The sequence below is a fragment of the Pieris napi genome, chromosome 16 (assembly GCF_905475465.1).
Source record: "Pieris napi chromosome 16, ilPieNapi1.2, whole genome shotgun sequence".
NCBI lineage: Eukaryota > Metazoa > Arthropoda > Insecta > Lepidoptera > Pieridae > Pieris > Pieris napi.
The window spans coordinates 11,795,373-11,817,149 of NC_062249.1; the positions used below are offsets into that span (position 1 = coordinate 11,795,373).

Genomic DNA, 21,777 nt, shown 5'->3' on the forward strand with positions numbered 1-21,777 from the left:
TGACTCTTTGGGTCTAAGGCAAGCCGGTTTCCTCACGATGTTTTCCTTCACCGTTCGAGCGAATGTTAAATGTGCACATAGAAAAAAAGTCCATTGGTGCACAGCCGGGGATCGAACGTACAACCTCAGGTATGAGAGTCGCATGCTGAAGCCAATAGGCCAACGCTGCTCATGCTAAACAACTAAGTCTGTTTTTAATATAAACTGGTTCGTTCTAGCTTTATATCAGCTCTTTTCACTGTATATATTATATTCAGACACAAGTCAACATATTTTAAATATACACAATTTCCAACAACGTCCTATATCTTGTAAGATAATTAAAAAAACTTTAATAACATCAACTCACGTTGCTTTCTAAGTAAAGTTTGTAAGACACTTTAATTTAAATAACTTGATGCAGTTATGAAAATCTCATGCTTAAATTTGTCTTTCGTTCCTTTTTAGTTTCGCTATGACAGAGAATAATGAAAATACCTGAAAGCGACGGCATTTGGGGAATTTCGAGAGCTCTCTATCCAAAAAGAGATATTTACGTGTTCACATTCTATGAAGTATATATTTTATTAAAATATTCGCGGTATTTCATTATTCGTCTTTTAGCGTTTTTAAATTTATTAAATTTAGGAAACAGGACAATTTGTTCGCTTTTATGGGATAATAATAAATTATAACCCTTATAAAAGTAGATAGGTATATAATATAAATATATCACAGATATAGGTATATACGATAGACAGTAAACACAGTTGAGTATTGAACAGAGGACATATAACATATTGAATAGTCTTTCTTGCAATATTCATTTATTTTATTTGTACTTCATTACATTAAAAGAAAAACAAATAATATAAATTATAAGGGATGCAACGGGCGGCCTTATCGCTAACAAGCAATCTCTTCCAGGAAACCCTAGTAAGGAATATACTAAAAAAAGTGCAAGAACCAAATCTTATAAAAAAATTTAGAACCTTAATCTAAAAAAAATTAATAAAACAAACTAAAAAGCTAATCTCACGGATTCATGATGGCGATGCAATACATAAGAAAAGTAAATATAAAAATTACAAAAGTCACGATTGATTAGGATAGGATATGGTTAAGAAGTGTTTATGCAGAAGTGTTTTTAAAGATGTGAGGGAGGTAGCCAATCGTATAGAGTTGGGCAGCTTATTCCACAACTTAATTTTATTACTTATTACTAATAATTAATATTATTTAAATTAATTTTCTTTAAAGTGTATACTTTAACCATCAATTGCTTATAAAATAATGTCAACATTTGACTCAATTAATTTTATATTCTTACGTGAGCGTTTCAAATTTTGGCATCGAAGTAGAAACCCCAGGACAAAGTATTTCCCAATATATTATAAGTCACATTACGATAAATCACGTACACCAACTTCAAACATTTTTGATCAAATAATTCAAAAACAAAATTCTATGCGTGATGATACGACATATGACACGATTCACATATGTATTATGTATTAAAATGCTGTACAAATTTACTCAAGTTATGATATGGTAGTAGTTTAGTAAAACTTAAATGAATCAGTAGCGCTACAACCTTTTTTAGGTCTGAGTCTCAGATTTCTAAATCTGTTTCATGATCATTTGTCAATCTTATAGGCAATTAGGTGATCATTCTATGCCTGACTCACGCCGTCGAGTTTTCCCTTCTCCGTGCCGGGGATCGAACCTACGACCTCAGGGATGAGAGTCGCACGCTAAAGCCACTATACCAATACTGCTCCACAAGTTAGTAGTTTGGTAGTTGGTATAATAAGTGGCAATTTCTCTTAATTATATTTACAAAAAAATAATTTGAAAAGAACGTCAGAAACAGGGTCACTAAATATTTAACGATGCCAGGAAATTATGGTAGACGGAGAAAACCGTCAACTTTACACCTTTTGACTCACATTACACTAATTGAATTTTTACGTTGGAAATTCTACAAGGGACAGGCTATAGGCGTATTTTAACTAAGGAAAGAGAGTCGAGAATTAGTTTTAAGTTTGAATTTCTTAAGTTAAAAAACGTATTGTATTTGGACTTAGACGAACATATACGAGTATAAGTCTCGATATTTCTAGCTATCAACTTACGGTGCTAACTAAATAGTATGATGTGCTAAAGGAAAACATAATAGATTGAAATTATCTGTCCCGAACTTGCAAGTCTGTTGTTTTTGTGAGCAAAATACAAAGTATTTGCTAACACTTCTTTTCTAAAAAAATGTGATTTCTAACTAACGTCTGTAAAATGTGCCTCGTTTAAAATTCGACGACTTGTAGCAAACATCAATTGTATTAGAATACAGAAACCGAAGAGGATCTTGTTATCGTTATCGCAGTTTGTATAAAGAATGTTTTTTACCTTTGTCAACATTTTCGTCACAGAACATTGGAAATTTTAACTAAAGTATTTATTAAAATTCCGTGTTTGAAAGTATTTCACTTACCGGTATCTTCGAAGCTATATTTACGACCGGCCTAAGGAGCGAATCAACCTGCGATGTGATGATAGTTAATCAAGAACTCCACCCTCATTTCCATACCCTCGGAATTAAAACTCTTAACGTGATAGCTCTTTTACGAGTGAATTAATAGGTTATATCTATAGTAGATTAGATTTTAAGGGAAATCTAAGGCGTAAAACGGTAATTAGAAATACTATTTTTGGTATATAAAAAAAAATATTTTAATAAAAATAAAACGTACGATAACTGAAAACCTCTGGAAATACACATGTTTTCGTTTTTTATCCGTTTAGCTACCTAATCCAACACTACTTAGATATGAAAAAAAACCATTTAAAAAAAATATCTTTCATATAGGGAAGAAAATTAAAAATAAACACATAATTTGACTTTTTAGTAAATTATCATATATATGTCAATATGATAAAAGTTTACTGACAATGTGATAGGCCTTTTTGATCTCCTATCAAGTCAACAAGCATAGACTCTTCGTCTTTATTAAAGTCGTATAGACTTAGCGCGACTTTTAAAGTATCCATCGTAAACACATTGACACTACACCACATACAAGAAAAGCAAATAAGTAGAATAACTATTGAATATCTAATTTTCCAGCTATTCTAATATTTGTTTAATTAAAATATGCTTGATTAAATTCCGTTCTCGCCTTTTAGCTCAGCTGGGAGATTCATAACATTCCCCACAGTTCAAAACTCAACACTGAATGTTGCGGCAATTGTTATTGCCATTCATTTGAGAATAGATTTCTAGTTTTAATATTGTAATAATATTAGTATAGAGATAGGATGTTGGTATATGTTACGTCATGGCTGTAAGAATATTTAATCACCTTCCTAGAAGTTATAGATCGCTGCCATGTAATGTTTTCAAGGGGAAGGTGATTAGGTTTTTAAAGTCAAGGTGCTTTTATAGCGTGAGCGAGTATTTATACCATAAGTTTAACAATTATAAATGACTTAACTTCTTATTATGACATTATGTTAATGTACATATTATATGACATTGCAAAAAATTTATATGACATTTACATGCCTATTTATATATGGCTGATTGTCCCGTTTTTTCTTGTTGTTCGATCTACTGGTACTACTATCTTGGCAAATAATGGATTTATCTTTATATATATAATTCTTCTGTGAGTGTGTATGTCACTGAACTTCTCTCAAACGACTGGACCGATTTTGATGAAATTTTTTGTGTGTGTTCAAGGGGATCGGTTTAGATTCACAAATCAGCCCGCCAGATGGCGCTGCAGTCGGTACTTTCATACTTTGCTTTACTAATTGCTTGAAATATCATGCAGGACAACGTCTGTCGGGTCCACTAGTTTATTTATATACCCATAAACTGCATATGTATCATATATCTGTTCTTTAGACGTTTTTTATATAGTAAAGTAGTAGTAATACAAATATATACGTAATAATAGGCGATCAAACTAAACTATGTTTATTTCTACGCTTTCTAAAGCTAGATAAGTTCTTATATATAATCTTAGTTCGAAACTAATTTGTTAATCTCGTGTGTATTGCAAAGGGTACATTGTTGTGACTGATTAGTACGATGTTAGATAATTATGTGAGTGATTGATAGCAATACAGTATATTATTGGTGCGAGATAAGATGTTTGTAGGTATCCTTATATAATATTGTACATGTTATAACCTCGTAATTCCTGGACAGTTCAAGACAAGTGTGGGTAGCTAGGTTTAACAGATAATTATAATGAATGTTGAAATCTATATTTAGGTAAATTTTTAATTTTTACACTAATCTTGATCAAGACGGAAATTGTTGATTTATATTTTAAAGCTGTAGATTTTATGATATGAGACAAAAATGACGGAACATTTCCAGTGGCGTAGCTAGGTGACCAAGGGCCCTGGGGCAAATTAAAAAAATGGGGCCCCACTGCTATGTAAACTGATGAGGTTTTATCAAATAAAAATATGAAATATACAAATTTAAAAATGCTGAAGTACTTAAGCTTTTTGTGCAGGGCAGGTAAAAAAAAAATTAAACAGTAACATCATAGAGAAGATTCAAGGGTTTATTATATAAAGATCGGGCCTACCTACCAACTGACTAAATAACAATTATATTTAAAAAAAAATCCTAGCTTTAGTTTTCGCAAAAGTATCAATGACTTCGTTTAAATTCAGGCTTGATGCGGTTTTGTTTTCAATTCGCGTTATACAATGAGCTGTAGCCGAAATCTTTAGATTTGACACGATTTATTGACTTTAACGGACATCAATATGAGTGGTAAAATCAAATAAAATTGAATCACTATATTGACCAGTACAAAAAAGTTTATTGACATTAGCTTACTTACTCCTGATACAGCATGAATTTTTAACCGTTCTCAAAAAAACTCGAATTTACAATAAAACGCACATATCACTCAAAATGACAACACCGTCAACCTACAGAAGTAGTTTAGGGGAATTCCCTAGGCATAACTTTTGAATTTCTCTCAAATTAATATCTTGATTTAAGTGGCGTTGCAACCTGTCATATTTATTTTGAAAATGGGAGAAATTTCCAAAAGTTCAGAACGATCGAGATTTCTGGTAAGGATTCGAGGGCCCCCTCAGCTTGAGGGCCCCGGGGCACTGCCCCGCCTAGCCCCTAGGTAGCTACGCCACTGAACATTTCATCCTCTGGTATAAAAAACTTACCTAAACTGATCCCTGTTGTTCAGAGTTTCTTGCTTAATAGACAATATCACAGGTCCAAGATCTTCATCATTTGTGAAGTAGTTCCAGTGTTCAGTTCCATAAAAGTACTTTTCATATGTCTCCTGTTCCACGGAGGTCAGTTCGAAGCCTCCCGACCTCTCCCATTGTTCCTCGATCGCGGTTTTCTTTTTGGGCGTACTTCCGCCATTGTCACTGCTGTCTTCCGCCGCTTCGTCAAGGGAACCGGATCTTCGGTAACGGTCTGGAAATATATTTCTGGTTATTATTTGGACCTTTGTGATATTTTAGAAATAGCCAACTGATATTTTGATTTATTTAGTTACTTTAAAATATTCGGAAGAAGGGGTGGATGCCAGTTCTAAGGCGTTGAGAGATGTATACTATTATAGTTCCTTAGTTGGGATATATTTTTAAAATTCGATGTATAATAATATTAAAAATATTCACTTTTGAAAATGTAAAGAAAACTCAACAAAAATACAAAGAACTAAAATGTAGTCAACAATTTAGTGCAACATACAAATTCATTATAAAGCAGTAAAGTGCGACGACAGAATAATCTCTTTAGCTCAGTCTGATAGGCGACACATTAGGTTAAAATCAGTATCATCCTTGTGTTTGGTAATTTTGACTATACATTGTAAATTTCATGGATTCCATGTTAACACGTTCACTGCGGCAAGTAAAATCATAATTCTTAATCAGGTGCGGCGGCGGGCCAAAATGCGCCCCCAATGATATTTCTGCCGGTGCGTGGCAGGTCTTTCTAGACCCAACAGCACTAGGATAGATTAAATTGCTATAACTTTGTGGAAACATAATGTATGATATATTTTTTTATATTGTTAGAATGACCTTGAACCCAACTTCCTTAGGTTTGATTCGCCCCGGGATCTGGCAAACAGGAAATGAGCAATAAAGCAGGAAAAGCGGCAGGCCGATGTCGACCTGAACCGCACTTGATTATATTTTTAGTAGTGATGGGACAGAGAAATAAGGGGATATCGAAAATAAAACAGAATTGTCGTAAAAGAACTGAAAATGTATTTTTTTACTTATGTATGCCTGTCCTGGAAACAGAAATACTTTTTATTTTTCTTAGTGGAAAATATTTCTTCACTGCTGTCACTATCACTGTCAATAACTGCAAGGAGAATTACTCTATTTTCCAAAATTTGTATTTTTCTTGTATTGCTTGCCATCGTTGATTTTATCGAACGCTACGTTAGATCAGTTAGATAGCACAACACTAATTGGCCGGGCGCGCGCTCTGTGCGGTATCGGGTCGCCAGCTGCCTGTTGGGTGGGCGGGCTGAAATAGGCCCACTGCCGCACTCAGCGGGTGCAAAGCAGCGTCAGTGCGTGGTAGGTCGATAAAAGCCTGCCGTTATGTTATGATGGGGAAAACCTACAATTTTGACGGCAAGATGAAATATATATTTGTCCCTGTCGAATTTTTACAAACACCTGAGATAATCGTTACGCACCAGCGAGAGGGACATAGATTTCTTCGTCCGCACCAGCGGAAATACCGCGGCAGGCTGATATCGGCCTGTTACGCAGTGAACGTGTTAAATTGTTTTATTCATAATTCCAGCGTCTCATATTGAAAAACTGCAAACGCTAGAATATAAATCTATATCTTATAACGACGTAAAAATTATCGTTGTTGGGTAGTAGTTTATCCTTTGTATAAGGAACTAAAAGGCTGCCAAAGAGGTGTACTAAATTTCGTAATTGTATAGAAATTACTCGGAAACTAACAGCCATAATAAGATGCTTTTCGATATTGATTTATATTCCTGTAGAATCTTCCCCAAAATCAGCTTTTGAAAATGGATATCCTCACACTTATAACATAGGCACCTTTTTCACGGCTTTTTCCTTTAAATATTATGAAGTTGAATCGAACAGATTTATTCTAAAGTAATCGAAGTACCTACATTTTGATATTATCAAGGGAATTTTCAGTATAGCACAATATCTAATTAGAAAGGGAATGAAACAATTTAAACCAGTGTCAGAGAATAAATGAGTTAAGTACACACTTACCGCGATTGTCTCGGGATTAAGATAAAATAAGGTTCATTTCCTTTCCCTGTGTATATAAGACTTATAAATTCGTACACATTCTTTTAATGTTAATTAATTTCAATTTCCTTTTTAAAGCCTTTTCTTAAGAAGTAACGTAAGCATTTAATATGCAGTAGGAAAACTTTTTAGTGTACGACTGGAGAACTCACTAGCTCAGAGTTGAGAATCACACACACTTAAAATTTATGCAATTTATAAACTATCTAGTTAAAATATCCCAAATGGGTTAAAATAATGTCAATATAGACTTAGAACAGTTTTTTATACGTTTATGGGTCTCTCTCTCTTTTCGTTTTAGCGCAAATACAATTTGATGGAAAGAGACAAAAGAGTAATTTAGCTATAATATTGCAATTAGTCTGATGTATAAATATTATTTTAAAATAGAAAAAAAAAATCTGAATATTATTCAGAAAAAAAGTTTAAACCTGATTTACGATATCATAGAAAATTACGGATATAGTAACTATTCCAATTCCAAATAATTTACAAATAAACATTGTATCAAATACAGAAATGTGTGACTCAAGTCCTGACACACGAATCTTGGATTATAAACAGTGGAGTTGTTCCCTTTACATTTAATGATAATAACAACAAGTGCAAAGTAAGAAATATATGAAATTGCATATTTGTATTTCTTTTATTTTAATATCTTTTATTTTTATTGTCATATTTATTGTCTCTTTTATCATTGTAATATTTCCCTTTAAATGTTGTGCACACTTGTCATTAATGCCCATGCACGATTGTGTTCATATTCTCTGTAAGTGTTTGTGTGTGTCGTTGGTGCCTTTATAAATAAATAAATAGTGTGAAAATGCACTTTACATCTCCTCAAGCCTTAAAATATGATTTTGTCTGGATAAGCCGTTTGTTACCACAAAAGCTAGAAAGCGCAGCGTAAAATTCGGAACTCGTTTGTAAAAATGCATTCTGAGGTTATTTTGTGGTTTTATTATCGGATGGAGTTACTTGAGCGGGCTTTTGTCTCTATTGTTCTTGGGTTGTTCTAACACAAGTGACTGTGGGACGTTAAACTTGATTACAAGTTAAGTAAACTTTATACGTGTATAAAAAAGCTTTTAACGAATATCTTCCCAGTCATATTCTTCGTTGGTAACGGTAGCGTCACTAAGGTGCTACTGCCCTGCTAGTGATATGTCTACACTTTGTTTGGACAGCTGTTATTGGGAGATCAGTGAGAATCGTCACTTAGACAGCGGGTGCGCGATCTGTCCCGCGGCTTTTTGCCTGTCACCATGCTGGATAGAACCATCTGGTCCAGGTTATCTGGTTGGGCGATCTGTCCAAAGTATGTATAAACTACATATATGTATGTATAAAAAGACAATACTATGTATAAACTCTTCCATAGCATATCGTTGAGAGTCTCGTACAAGTATCCAATCAACTCAAACCTTTTTTTGGTGTTTCGAATTCTGTTTGATATAGAACAAATCTAAACAGTAATAATTTATATGATTATTTAATATTATGGGCGCTTTTGAGATCGCTTTTTTGATCGTGGTTGCGTGAGGTCTGGGACTTAGATTAGTGCATCTGTTTCGTGATGTTTCGTTTCGAGGCAAATACGTGATTACCCTTCTGTGCCTGACGCACGCCACCAGCACACGGTTTCCGCACAATGCTTTCCTTCGCGCGAGGGATCAAAACTACCACCTCAGGGATGAGAGTCGCATGTTGAAGCCATTACGCCATCACTACTAATATTGTTAGATTCTTTTAAAATTAACGAACTAAACTACTCTAAACTAAAAAATGATTGCTGTGTCAGCTTGTCAGGGGTTAAAATTTACTATTATTGCGTAAACAAAATAAAAAGTTCAAAGCGCAATGCTGTAATATTTATTCCAGTTTTTTTTATTTGCCCGACATTTTGCTCTGAAATAGTATATATGCAACTCATCAAAATATAAATGATTTAACCATATAATCTGTTCACTACAGTAAATAATTATTTTTACCTTCAAATTTAAGAAATAAATTATTCTTTAGTATAGTAAAACACTTAATTTAAGTTTTCGTTGATATCTTGGGTCGTTGATCTTAAAAGTACAAAGTTTCATTGGATTTTCTTTTAACTTTATATGTGATTTGAATTTCCAGACTCTCATTATAGTGACTGAATAAACGTATATTTTTAGTGTGTCTTATTCTTCTGATATCATCTCTTAGAACACTAATAGTAACTAGTCATAATAAGACTGCTTAGATAAGAATTTTGATATATTATGCCATCTGTATCGCTTTTAAGAATTTTACAAGAATATTTCGGGTTGGCAAGCCTGATCGCCTACTTGCCGATAAACTGATTAAAGTAAGAGACACAGAATTGTGACTGCCATATCTAAACCCATAAATTGAGCTATGTTGAATTATTTTCATTATTATAAAGTGCAGTGTTGGCCTATAGGCTTCATCGTGCGACTCTCGTCCCTGAGGTCGTAGGTTTGACCCCCGGCTGTGCAGGACTCTTTGTCTATGGGTGCATTAAACCTTCGCTGGAACGTTGAAAGTAAGAGACCGGCTTGCTTCATACCCAGAATTTAATTATAAAATATAGTTGAAAGATTTTAGAATGTATTTAAACTCAAAGCAAGTAACTTAAACAGTAATTATATTAAACCAAAACCGTGGATCAAAATATTATGAAGGAGAAAATGTTCATAAATTCAATAATAAGGTATTTTAGAAGAGTTGACGTTCCAAAGGAGTTTAATTCGATATCTTTGCCAACAAGAAACTTCCTTCCACAATGTTAAACAGATTATGCTTTTATTACCGTCGACCTTATACTGCTTATGTAGTAGCAGGAATAAAGTAAATAACTCAGAAACATTTTAATGTTTTGTTTTCTGTTTACAATTTAATTTAATTTAATTTTTAACAGTTTTTCCGGTAAATGGGATTTTAAATATCACAACGAAATCCGTAATTATTTCCTTAATATAAACCTTTTTACTCGTGTCAGACTTATCATAATCAGTATAGTACTATCCTACAAACACTTTTTTTTCTATAACGATATTGGATAGTATAAATAAAAATGAATACTAAAACCAAAATATAGTTAGTAATTTCTGAATTCATGCAAAACATATGAAGTTTGCATTTGCATATCAACTTTATGAAACTCGACACTGCTATTTAGCTGAATACAGAAATAGTAACGAAAAACCAGGGCTTTGATATCTACTTATGTGCCTGATATTTAACTTGTTTATTAGGAGTTGAGGGTTATTTCATTTTCGTTAAGATAATCCTCTCTTTTACACCATAACACAGCCAAATTAGGTTTTTATTTGTTTGATTTTGTAAATTTTTGAACCTTTTTGTAGTAAAATGTATTATGTATTCCATCTCTGGCTATATTTTCAGTGAAACTGTTTGTTATTATATATAATTTATGTTAGCTGTAGGATTACGAAACAAATAAATAAATAATTAACTGCAACTGGTGATTAAAAACGTTTACTGTTTTCTTATATAAATTGTTAAGTTTGTGAAAAAATTACTGTTATATACATAATCGAGGAATGAATAAAACGTGATGTATAATTCTAGTGCGTTTAATTCTTGTAGAAGCAAGCATGAAGAAAATAACACTAAGACTGAGTTATGTAACCAAACATTAGTTAAGTTACATATATATCTATTTTTTAATCATCGCACATATGAGCCCTTTAGTTTTTACCACACTCATAAATTGTAATTTAACAGTCTCGTTTCCGATAATGTCCAATAACAAGTGTCACTTAGATATACGAACTCTTCAATAAGTCAAGTTAGTTTTTTCTTAATCCAGCGTCGCAACCCCACTATCCCTATTGTTATCTGAGTTATAAGCTCATGTTTTAAACAATTAAAGCCAGCCTTGCGATTCTGTAACTCACTTTTCGAACTCTCACAGCGGTTTTCGCAGCGGCGGTCGCGCTCACATCAGTCGTAAAGCAGTCATTTTACGATTTGGCATTCTGATAAACAATAAACTACAATCTCCCTCCTTATCAGAAAGCCAATCGTAAAATGACTGCTTCCCCCTTTGAATACCTAGACTACTTCTTTGTCCGAGGTAGCTGCCATCTGAATCATTATTTGACGTTATGAATGATTATTTCAACGAAGAATTACAGGAAAGATATCTTTATCAAAAGTCATCCTACTCCTAAGTCGTCTCACGTCGTGTACTAGAATGCAATGTGCCAAACAGTCCCTTGACCGCCTTTTTAAGGCGTGCGATATATAAATTATTGAAAGTATGGGTCAAGTCTCATTCGGCACACGTTTTCAATCTATCGAGCGGTCCCATTATCACAGCTAAGATGCTCGGCGCCCGACTTCGTGGCACGGTCATTACAATTCTTCATGTATTGTATTTTATTGATGTATTGGAATGGAATACAATGAATCATACGGACTGTCATTATGACAATATAAACGCCATGTCTTGAGTATTGTCAAAAATTATAACAGAGAAATTGGACTGACAACACTAGATAGTATTTATTTTTGTCCGTTAACATTTAACGCGACATTTTGTTTTTATACAAATTATAGTAAAATAGTAATAAATTTAAGAGAAACTTCAATAGCGCCCCGTTTTAGGAACAAGAAAATGGTGAAACGAGATTTGTTTGATTTCTTGTTTTTGAAGTAAAACTTCTTTAGGCGCGACTAGGGAGTAACTCAGATTTTTTTTCTGACGGAAGTAACGCTTAAAAGTAGTTTCCGCTATTTGAAAACATACGATAGCGTGTTTTATAAGTCAGTTTCATGGTTTAGGATAGCATTCATTCGTTTTATTTGATACTGATTCTTGTAATTATGTTATTATTAGTATATTGATATTTAAAATGAAAATCCATACTAGTAACATGTAACTAAATTAAAATTCACTAAAGAGGGAAGGTTCCCATCCTAGCTTGCTTTTCTTTTGTTATACATAGTAGTAGGCCAGTTTTTCCGCTTAATTTCGTTTTTTTTAAATTATAAAATCTTAATACAACTGAATTAAACTCATGCGCATAGAAGAGGGAACTATATACTTTTACTTATACGTTTATTAGTTCCAACTGTGTTGAATTTAGGAACATAAGTTAGCAAAAATAGCTATAAAAAAAGCGTACAAAGTACACATATCAGTAGTGAAACTTCTTTGGCAAACTAATTTTTAAGTCTTGTTCATATTTATACAAATCTAAAACTTTAGATTTCCGAGACTTAGAGGGAGGGAAAAAGAAAGCTATGTTAGGAATTTAATGAATTTAACTGTCATTAAAATATTAAAAGTGTAGGAAATTAATACAAATTAAAAATTTAATTGTTTATTTCTTCGATAATAAAAACACGCGGCATTTTAATTTACAATTCGTCAATTGAGATTTCAATAAATTATTTTGCATAAAATATAAAATAATAATATTTCATAAATACATTTTACGAAATTTTAATTTTAAAAATAGAATTTCTATATGGTAATTCGCCCTTCTCACACTCTCTCAATCGGTCTCAATCGCTCTCTCCCTTTTCTTCGACAAAAACGCTGCACATAGTTGTGACGCTAATGTAATGATTATTGCGTTTCATCCGTAAAAATTTAACCCTCATGCGCCTAAAGAAGTTTCACTTCAAAAACAACGAAATAATTAAATTATAATCCAAAGCCTACGCTGAAACCCAAATAGAAGAACCAAAAAGATAAATGTCTAAAACAATTCCGTGTTTCATAATTATTTCAATCGTATATTTTTCCCACCCACGTATAAGTATAGCAAAGAAGGTAATCGTGTGAAGGGGAGTAAGAAATTTTCCCTGTGACATTCTCACGCATTATTGATGCAAAAGCCAAGTTTGTACACCTTTCTCGCGTCTTAACTCTCGGAAAAGTCGTTTTATTTCTTAGGATTGTACTTCACAACAAGGTCTAAAGAAGTACTATATTTTATTCACACTCATGAAGAGTTTTCAATTGTTTTTTCCAGAAAAGATTTCTTTTACTGTTTACAAAGCACATTTGAATCGTCAAATTATCAGTTTAAGATTTACGTATATATTTTTACATTGGGAACTACGAAATAGCGAGATGTTATTCAAAGAAACTATAGATATTATTAGCTTGAATCATACAACACTTGACGATTCTCTTCTTCTTTGATAAGTTCGAAGACTATAAAAATAATGTTAGTTCTCAATTAAAGGGTTTGTTTTATAACCTTAAAAGGTAGGCAACGCACTTGCGAGTTCTACGGCATTGAAAGTGTCCATGGGAGGCGGTATCCTTTAACCACAGCCCTGCGATTCTGTAATTCACTTTTCGAACTCAGTTTTCGAACTAGTTTATTGTTTATCAGAATGCCAAATCATAAAATGACTGCTTCACGACTGATTTGAGAGCGACCGCCGATGCGATAACCGCTATGTGAGTTCGAAAAGTGAGTTACAGAATCGCAGGGCAGATGAGCCTCCTGCCCTGCATGAGACACATTTCTGCATCTGTTTAATTTATTTATTGTTATTATTTTTATATTTTATTTCTTATCAGCAAGGTCATGATGTTCTGCACCGAAAAACAATTTGTGCTGAAAGAAACACTTTATAATTATTAGTCTACAGTCGGAATTCAAACGCACTGCTAGATTAGCGACCGTTACGCTCCGTAGGTTAAGTTACGTTTAACCATTAGAGTAACACTCTTGGTTCTCCTCACGACGCGTAAATTATTATGATAACAAATGTTTGTCCATATCTCGGGGTAACAAAGGAAACTCGGCACTGAGACGCGCCCTTATAATTTTGTAAAAGCGAGGTATCATTTTTAATAATTTGCCGTGACACCCTGTCTTCTTTGCACATCTTCAGAATTCATAAACGCTGGTGACGTGTCGTGAATTTTGTACGTCAAGAATTGTTTCTATAATCCATTATTTGTTACTTAGAATTTCATCTAAATTATTTAAATGTCAAACATGTATTGAATTATTTGTCTAAGTCAATTAATATTTTAAACTAGTAGACGGTTTTGCTGACTTAAAATTATTATTCTTGCGCCGGATAATTCAACACCGCGTTACCAAAATGCGATAAAAAGAAATAAAAAAAATCAGTGGCGCTACAACCTTTTTAGGTCTGGGCCTCAGATTTCTGAATTTGTTTCATGATTTGAGTCATGATCATTTTTCGATCTAATAGGCAAGTAGGTGTTCAGCTTCCAGTGCCTGACACACGCCGTCGACTTTTTGGGTCTAAGACATGCCGGTTTCCTCACGATGTTTTCCTTCACCGTTCGAGCGAATGTTAAATGTGCACATAGAAAGAAAATCCATTGGTGCACAGCCGGGGATCGAACCTACGACCTCAGGGATGAGAGTCGCACGTTGAAGCCATTAGGCCAACATGCGATAAAGGTGAGACATATATCCAAATGTATGCAAAATCTACCCGAATCGTATCACTATCTAATTGGTATGTCCATATTTTACAGGCCTGAAAGTTTTAAGGTTGCTGTTAAAGGAGAGTTATTGGAAAAGTCAGGCAATGAAAATCGAAATTGAAAAAGTTCCGTGTGGAACCCCTCGTTAGAGGCAAACACAGCCCTTTTATTTGAATTCTGACTTACTCTGATTAGAGAGTAACATTCATAGTCTATGGCCAAACAAAGATTACATTTCAGATGCATTTAGAATATATACAAGTGCCCAACAGTTTCGCGGGAATTTTGTGTATTTTTGTGAATAAATAAAATTTAACTTTAAAGCTAAAAATTCTTCAAGCTATTATAACTAGGTGAACTTGATGATGATGTCTGTAATATTATCCTGTTCTCACTGTTCCGCTTAATAGTCAAGGCATTATATTTATTTATACATTTGTTTTAGAATTACATGTTTCGTTCGAAGTCGATAATCTTATAGCACACTTTCTTTTGTACCTTACATATTATTTTCTCAAAAAGTTGTAGTTGTAGTATATAGGCTTAAATCCATTGTGTTATATACTTGATATTTTACCAAAAAATATTTATTTGAAATAGAAATTCACAGACAAATCACATATACGCCTTCCTATCACATTGTCTTGACGGATTGGCGCGTGGGGTTTCCATCAATCACTCGAGAAATTGATCGAGTTTATGGAAATTCTCCCATCAAACTTATAACTCTGTTGGAGTATTTCGCTATCTTAATTATATTTGAATTTTATTACAGCATTATTCACAAAAAATAGTATTCTGTGTTATATTTACTTATTGTAAAATACTGATGATACCAAAAAAACTGATGAGATTTTAATTTGATAATAATCTTTTACTTAATTTCATCGTTAAATTGTAAAGAACATCAAAATGCCTGTGTTAATAAGTGAAACTAAATGCATAAAAAAATATTTGTGTAGTATTATAGTTTTATTAGCCCCTTCGGGTAAGTAATGTTAAGTAAATTGCTGAATTGTACCTTCTGGGTCTAAATTAAGATTTTTATGTATAGGTTAGAATTTTAGCATTATTAAAAAACCCACGCTACAAAACGAAAGGCGGTGTTCAGATTTCATTTTGAACATCGCCCCACTGCTGATACGGCTTACGTGTGTTCTTATTCTTAACAGCTGAAGAGTAATTTTAAATATATATTATTTGAACATTGATCAATACGCAATACACCAAGAGCTCACTAGAATTATATCATGTATGTGTGAATAGGTGTAAGTAGTATTTAAGAATGTCCTTGAACAATAAATCAGATTTGAAGTCGTCTTATTCATTTCTCGCTTCCTCTCACAGTGGCGAATACTTACGTACACAACACTAAAACAGTGTAATGCGTTCTATAACCTAAAATACTCTTTCGTCTCTTTCTGTCAAATTATATTTACAATAAGAGTAGTTAATTATGAAATATTATTCTAAAAATAATCAAGTCTGCCTACCTAATATATAGGTACATTATTGTGTATACAACTTACCATTTTCATTTTCTCTGTCTGGTCCACTATCGTGTTCCGATTCGGATTCGTCCCATATCGTGTCTGTCGCGATCTTCTGCCTTGAACACTCGATCCAGTAGCCAGGCGTTGGTATCAAGTTATGTGGATATTCTTCACAGAATTCATCTAAAAAAATTGACCAAGTTAATAAATATACATTTATTGTATTTGTCAATACATCGGAAATACTCTTTAATATTTATCAATTAATCTAAGTTCGTAAATATAAAACAAATTGATTTAATATAGCTCAATTGTTCAGGATTAGATTTTCGGCAATATATCAATTCATTGCGGTTTTAATAGGCTCAGAAATACAAAAGTTCTAATAATGGGTAGTAGGGTTCACTATAATTTAGTCCAACAGAACTATTAAAATAACAACCATAATTTAACACTGAAATCACATGTATAAGCTAGTGAAAACCTCGCGAATTCAATTCAAAGCCTACTAATTAATCCACTTCAGTTGAAATTAATTCTAAAGCCTTACTGTTAATTGAAATTATGGAAAACCGTTACTCTTCGGCATTTACATAAAATAATAACCGACATTGCTTGTTTAGTGATCCAATATCGATTATTGAATCTTTATAAAAAACATAGCAATTAAAAAAGAGTGGCCAAATGGAAAAAAGATGAAGAGTTTCTTGCTAGTTATTTAAAAACTGGTACGAACTGTAAATTAAGACTATTAATTTTTTTTACATTGACTTAGATTACTATATTAACTTAGATATAATTTCGGATGTGAAACAAAGGCGCCTATGCGTTTTTTAAATATTTTACCTAAACTCAGACATTTTGTATGGATGCCGCTTAGCAAGCAGACACAGATTAGTAAAATTATAACTTGACATAGTCTATAGAAGTTGCGCACAATAACAGTGAAAACTCTTTGCTGATACAAAATTCATGGTATATTTGTTTGACGTGTATTGTAATGAACATTATAACCGATTATGTTATAATTAATTTTACTTATTTCAATTCTGTGAAACGATACATCAGAGAAACATTTTGACGTTCGTAATTCAAATTCTATGATGCGCGATATATATCTATCATATATTATGTAGATAAATAAAACAATATAAAAATGCGATTGAATTTAGCTTCTTTGTTCAGCATACTATATAATGGGGTACGGAAATCTGATACCCCTGCCATTAACCGCTTGGTCTGCGAGGCCTACATAAAGTATTTACATTCGGGCTTAAGCTGCGAAAATATTAACTGGGAGAGTGTCGCACGGTTTAAGTGCTACGGTTGCCCCAACTCTCCGAAATCCCTTGTGTTTTACTACAAATTACCGAGTATGTTGTCGTGAAGACTACTACTACTAATATTTTTGGAAGTTATACTTCTTTTGGCGCGTTAGAAAAAATTACTAGAGTAAATTTTTACGAAACGCGCGCACACCGTTACAAAAAACCGACACCTGCACACCGTCACAACTTTTCAACAACACATCACTTTAGTGTCGTTTTTTCTACAAACGTAGAATAAGTCGAAAGATATTTTTTTTTAAAGATTTTTATCTTGTTACGCCAAATTATTAACTTCTAACGCGTGTACCTCAGCACACACACATGTTTTTATTGATATATGTTGTCGTTAATTTTCGTCGTTAACCAATCATGATTATGTTTTAAACAAATACTACTTACGTCACAACCAATTAATAATTTGTCTTCATATATGAAGCACATATTTTGAACAGTCCATGTGCGTAGAATGTTTATTTCGATAGCTACGGCGTAGCATTGACATTGTTCTACGAATAATACGGCGATTAAGAAGAAACTAGTCATGTTGTCTACTTTATTTTTTAATAATATTATTTATATTGATTTATTAAATTATTTGCCTTGACAGCGGAGAGTGGAGGAAATTGTGCGACGCCACAACCTTCAGAGATGCGGCTGAAGAAGAAAATTAAATTATTATTGAACCTGAAGTTACAACGCTTTAAATGAATTATTACACTAAAACCCAACGAATGCACGATGAACAAAAGAATATTTAATACAAATTAAATATCTAGTATGAATACAAAGTATATTTCAATAAAATAAGTTATTTCATGAGAGAGTTGAGCTTGTTTTCGTGGAAAATGTTCGGAAAATTATACAACCCGCAACGTTGCAACATCATCTCCGAATGCAATGCTATTTTCACGCTCGCCTCTGAATATACGGACCCTAAATGTTATTTGTAAAGTAATATTCGCCTTACGATTCATATTTGAACTACTTTTAAACTTCGTTTTGACCTGTGTGTATGAAAGTTTTGGCTTTGGATAATTATATAATTCTAAGCACGTGTGCTACATTTCATAAGTGTATGTATTTGGGATACTTAAGTTTGTATTTGTCCACAAATTAAAAAGCTAAGAATCATTTCAATGCACTTCTTTTTGACTTAAAACCGCTTCAGTTGAAAACAAGTATAACAAAAAATAAATAATGCAATCAATATGTTACAGTTAAAACCGGTTTTTAGATAGAACGCGTTATTCCTAGTTAGAACGCGTTTTTACTAAACGCCTTTGTTAAAACTAGAATTAACTAATGCTCACAATTGAATTTCAGTTAAAACTAGTTATTACTAGACAAAACGCGTTTTTTCGAAGTTAGTCAGTTAAAACTGTTCCGACCAAGGCTACACAGGCCAGGGATTTATGCGCTGCGTATGTAAGAAAGGATGAATGTCAAAAAGGTGTCTCTGCAAGAAAAATGGCTACCTTTGTAATTCAAAATGCCACGATAGTTTGTCTTGCAATAACAAGTAGATCGTCATCTTTTTTAATTTTAAGGTTGTTTGATTATTTTTTTATTGTATGTTTACCAATATCCCTTAAAAATATTATTATAATGTTCCTTTTTTAAATTTTATGGTTGTGTTCTGTTGATTTGTTTGATTATTTTATTTACTTTTAATTAATGTTGTCACCTTGGCAACTACTTTATGCTGATGTTCCCTAAAATGTTCCTTTAGTGTAAGTTTTTTTTACTAGGTACGGTACTATGTTTCTATACCCTAGATCTTTTTAATAAATATTTTTAAAACTTTATCTTGTTTTCAATCCCAAAATTCAAATTAGTTTCTCTAGTGCTAGTTGTAACTAAAGCTCGGAGTGACAACTAGTTTTATCAGAAAATGAATTATATCAGTGGTAAATTCTAGTTTTCACTTGTTATTTCTAGTTTTGACAAAGGCATTTAGTAAAAACTATTTTTAACTAGGGAAAACGAGTTTTAACTAAAAACTAGTGTTAACTGTAACAAATATATGTACAAATTTTAACTTCTATTTGGTATTTATGGGTACCGTAAGCAATTTTGACATTCAAAACTCCTATTGAATAGAACTAATTGCTTTGAATCATATTGTATACAAGCATAACATAATGTTCCAGAGGTTTCGTATTCCTTTTCTTCATTATTATCTCTCTTCTCGTCTTCTTCTTGATGTCTTCTGTCACTCAATTCACTGTAAGGTAGAACACCAAACTAAAAAGTACGCTTGGCGTTCATACTTAGAGTGTATTGAGAGGCAAAATCTTCTTCCTTCTAAATTAACCGTTTTTGATATGAAGAATAGAAGCATGATTTATACATACAACCTGGCATATAAATTGACATAAATATTAACACACAATAATAGTTGTATTATTTTTTTAAAATTAATAACCTTAAGGGTGGGGACATGACAAGAGGAAGCAAGGAAGTACTAAAGTACAAGGTATAATAAACGAAAAAGAAAAAGACAATTTAGAAGGTGGATAGACCAAATTAAAAGAACAGCAGGTGGTACACGGCAGAGAGTGGCACAGGGAATGGCAGGACTTGGAGGAGGCCTTTGATAAAAAATGGCACACAGAAACCTAGAAAGAGTGAGATAGAAAAATAAATGCGTTTAAGTGTAAAAGTATCTGAAATAAAAGTCTATTATTATTAATATTAATAGTTAATAAATTATTACATAAGTCGTCATTTCAGACAGTGGTTATGGTCCAAGATTCCTCTAAAGGTCGATTTACATCAAACGAGCGAATGCTCATTCTATCCCCACTACATCAAATTCTTCTAGTGTAAACAGGCGTAGAGCATTCTTTCGTTGTTCTTAGTGCGTTCGCAAAGATTCTATAGAATATTCTAAGAATGCTCGTTCGCTTGATGTAAACGGCGCAAGAGCGCGCGAACAGTTGCTTAGAGCGTTCTAGCGTGTTCGGACGTGCTCGCGCCACTGAGCGGTCTTTTCAAAGCGATCTTGTGTTCTAGCGATTGTTTACGTATCTTATCGATTAAATTATGGATTGGTCTCAAGAAAATTTTTTATTAATGATAGAAAATCGCAAAGTCACTGCTAGTTTGTCATATGCAGGAATCGAGTCTCTAAAATTCGTACTTGATTTTCGAATTTTTTCGATGGTCAGAGATAGTAAATGATCAAAATCCTCCGGCGCCATTCTACATAAGTTTTGGAATTGTCCACTTTCTTCTTGTTTTCGCATATCCGTCATTGTTTCACCTACATTATCCAGTGTCCTTCGATGCATTAAATTTGTAACCCACCAACGTCTCTTCCTTCTTTTATTTTTGAGTTTTCGCGACAAAATAATAAATGCAGCACTTGCAATAATGATATCGCTGTCAGAGTCAGACATAACGAAGCACTACCAATACTAACCACAGAATTGACACGAATGAGCAAAGAACATTCGATCTAGCTTTTGTTTACACTAAAAGATTACGAAAGAATGCTCTTGTTCTAGCTCTAGCTCTATGTTCGTTTGATGTAAATCGATACCTCTAGCTTTCGTTTACACTAAAAGATTACGAAAGAATGCTCTTGTTCTAGCTCTAGCTCTATGTTCGTTTGATGTAAATCGATACCTCTAGCTTTCGTTTACACTAAAAGATTACGAAAGAATGCTCTTGTTCTAGCTCTAGCTCTATGTTCGTTTGATGTAAATCGACCTTTACTCAAACGATACGAACGTCACAAGCACATTTCCTATGAAGCTTAAATTGAATAGAACCATGTTATAATTAAGATATTATTCAAATCAGACACACAAAGAACATGATTTAGTTGAATAGGGAAAGACGCTCCGTGTGTATTTGTCGGTTTCATCTGTTTTGAATATCTTGTTTGCAATTTAAATGAGAATCGAAACGATATATATTATATATTCATGATTTCAACATTCTAGTTTCGATTGTGACAAATCTTTGTAAAATATGGATGCATTTAATGGGTACGTATAGTTTTATGTTAAAAATTTATATATTTTGTATTACATGTATCATTGTTTCTTATAATAGTAGGTATTTTATAGTTTGTAAGGTACTATGTGCGTCTGCTGTGCTGATTTACCTAAGAAATACTCTATTGGCTCCGGATTCCAATATGTTTTATAAAAATAAAATAAAAATTAACACATTTGGTTTTTTTACTAGG

The 21,777-nt window shown here is 33.0% G+C and overlaps 1 protein-coding gene across 3 annotated transcripts in view; it reads right to left on the bottom strand.

Annotated features, from left to right (window-relative positions):
* LOC125057297 overlaps positions 1-21,777 on the bottom strand; it is a 95,567-nt gene that overhangs the window by 18,027 nt on the left and 55,763 nt on the right. For all 3 annotated transcript variants that reach the window (XM_047660909.1, XM_047660910.1, XM_047660911.1), the window contains 2 exons: positions 16,288-16,434; positions 5,191-5,452 (listed from right to left, as the gene is read on the bottom strand). In XM_047660909.1, coding sequence (XP_047516865.1) covers positions 5,191-5,452; positions 16,288-16,434 — 409 coding nt within the window. The remainder of the gene's footprint in view (positions 1-5,190; positions 5,453-16,287; positions 16,435-21,777) is intronic.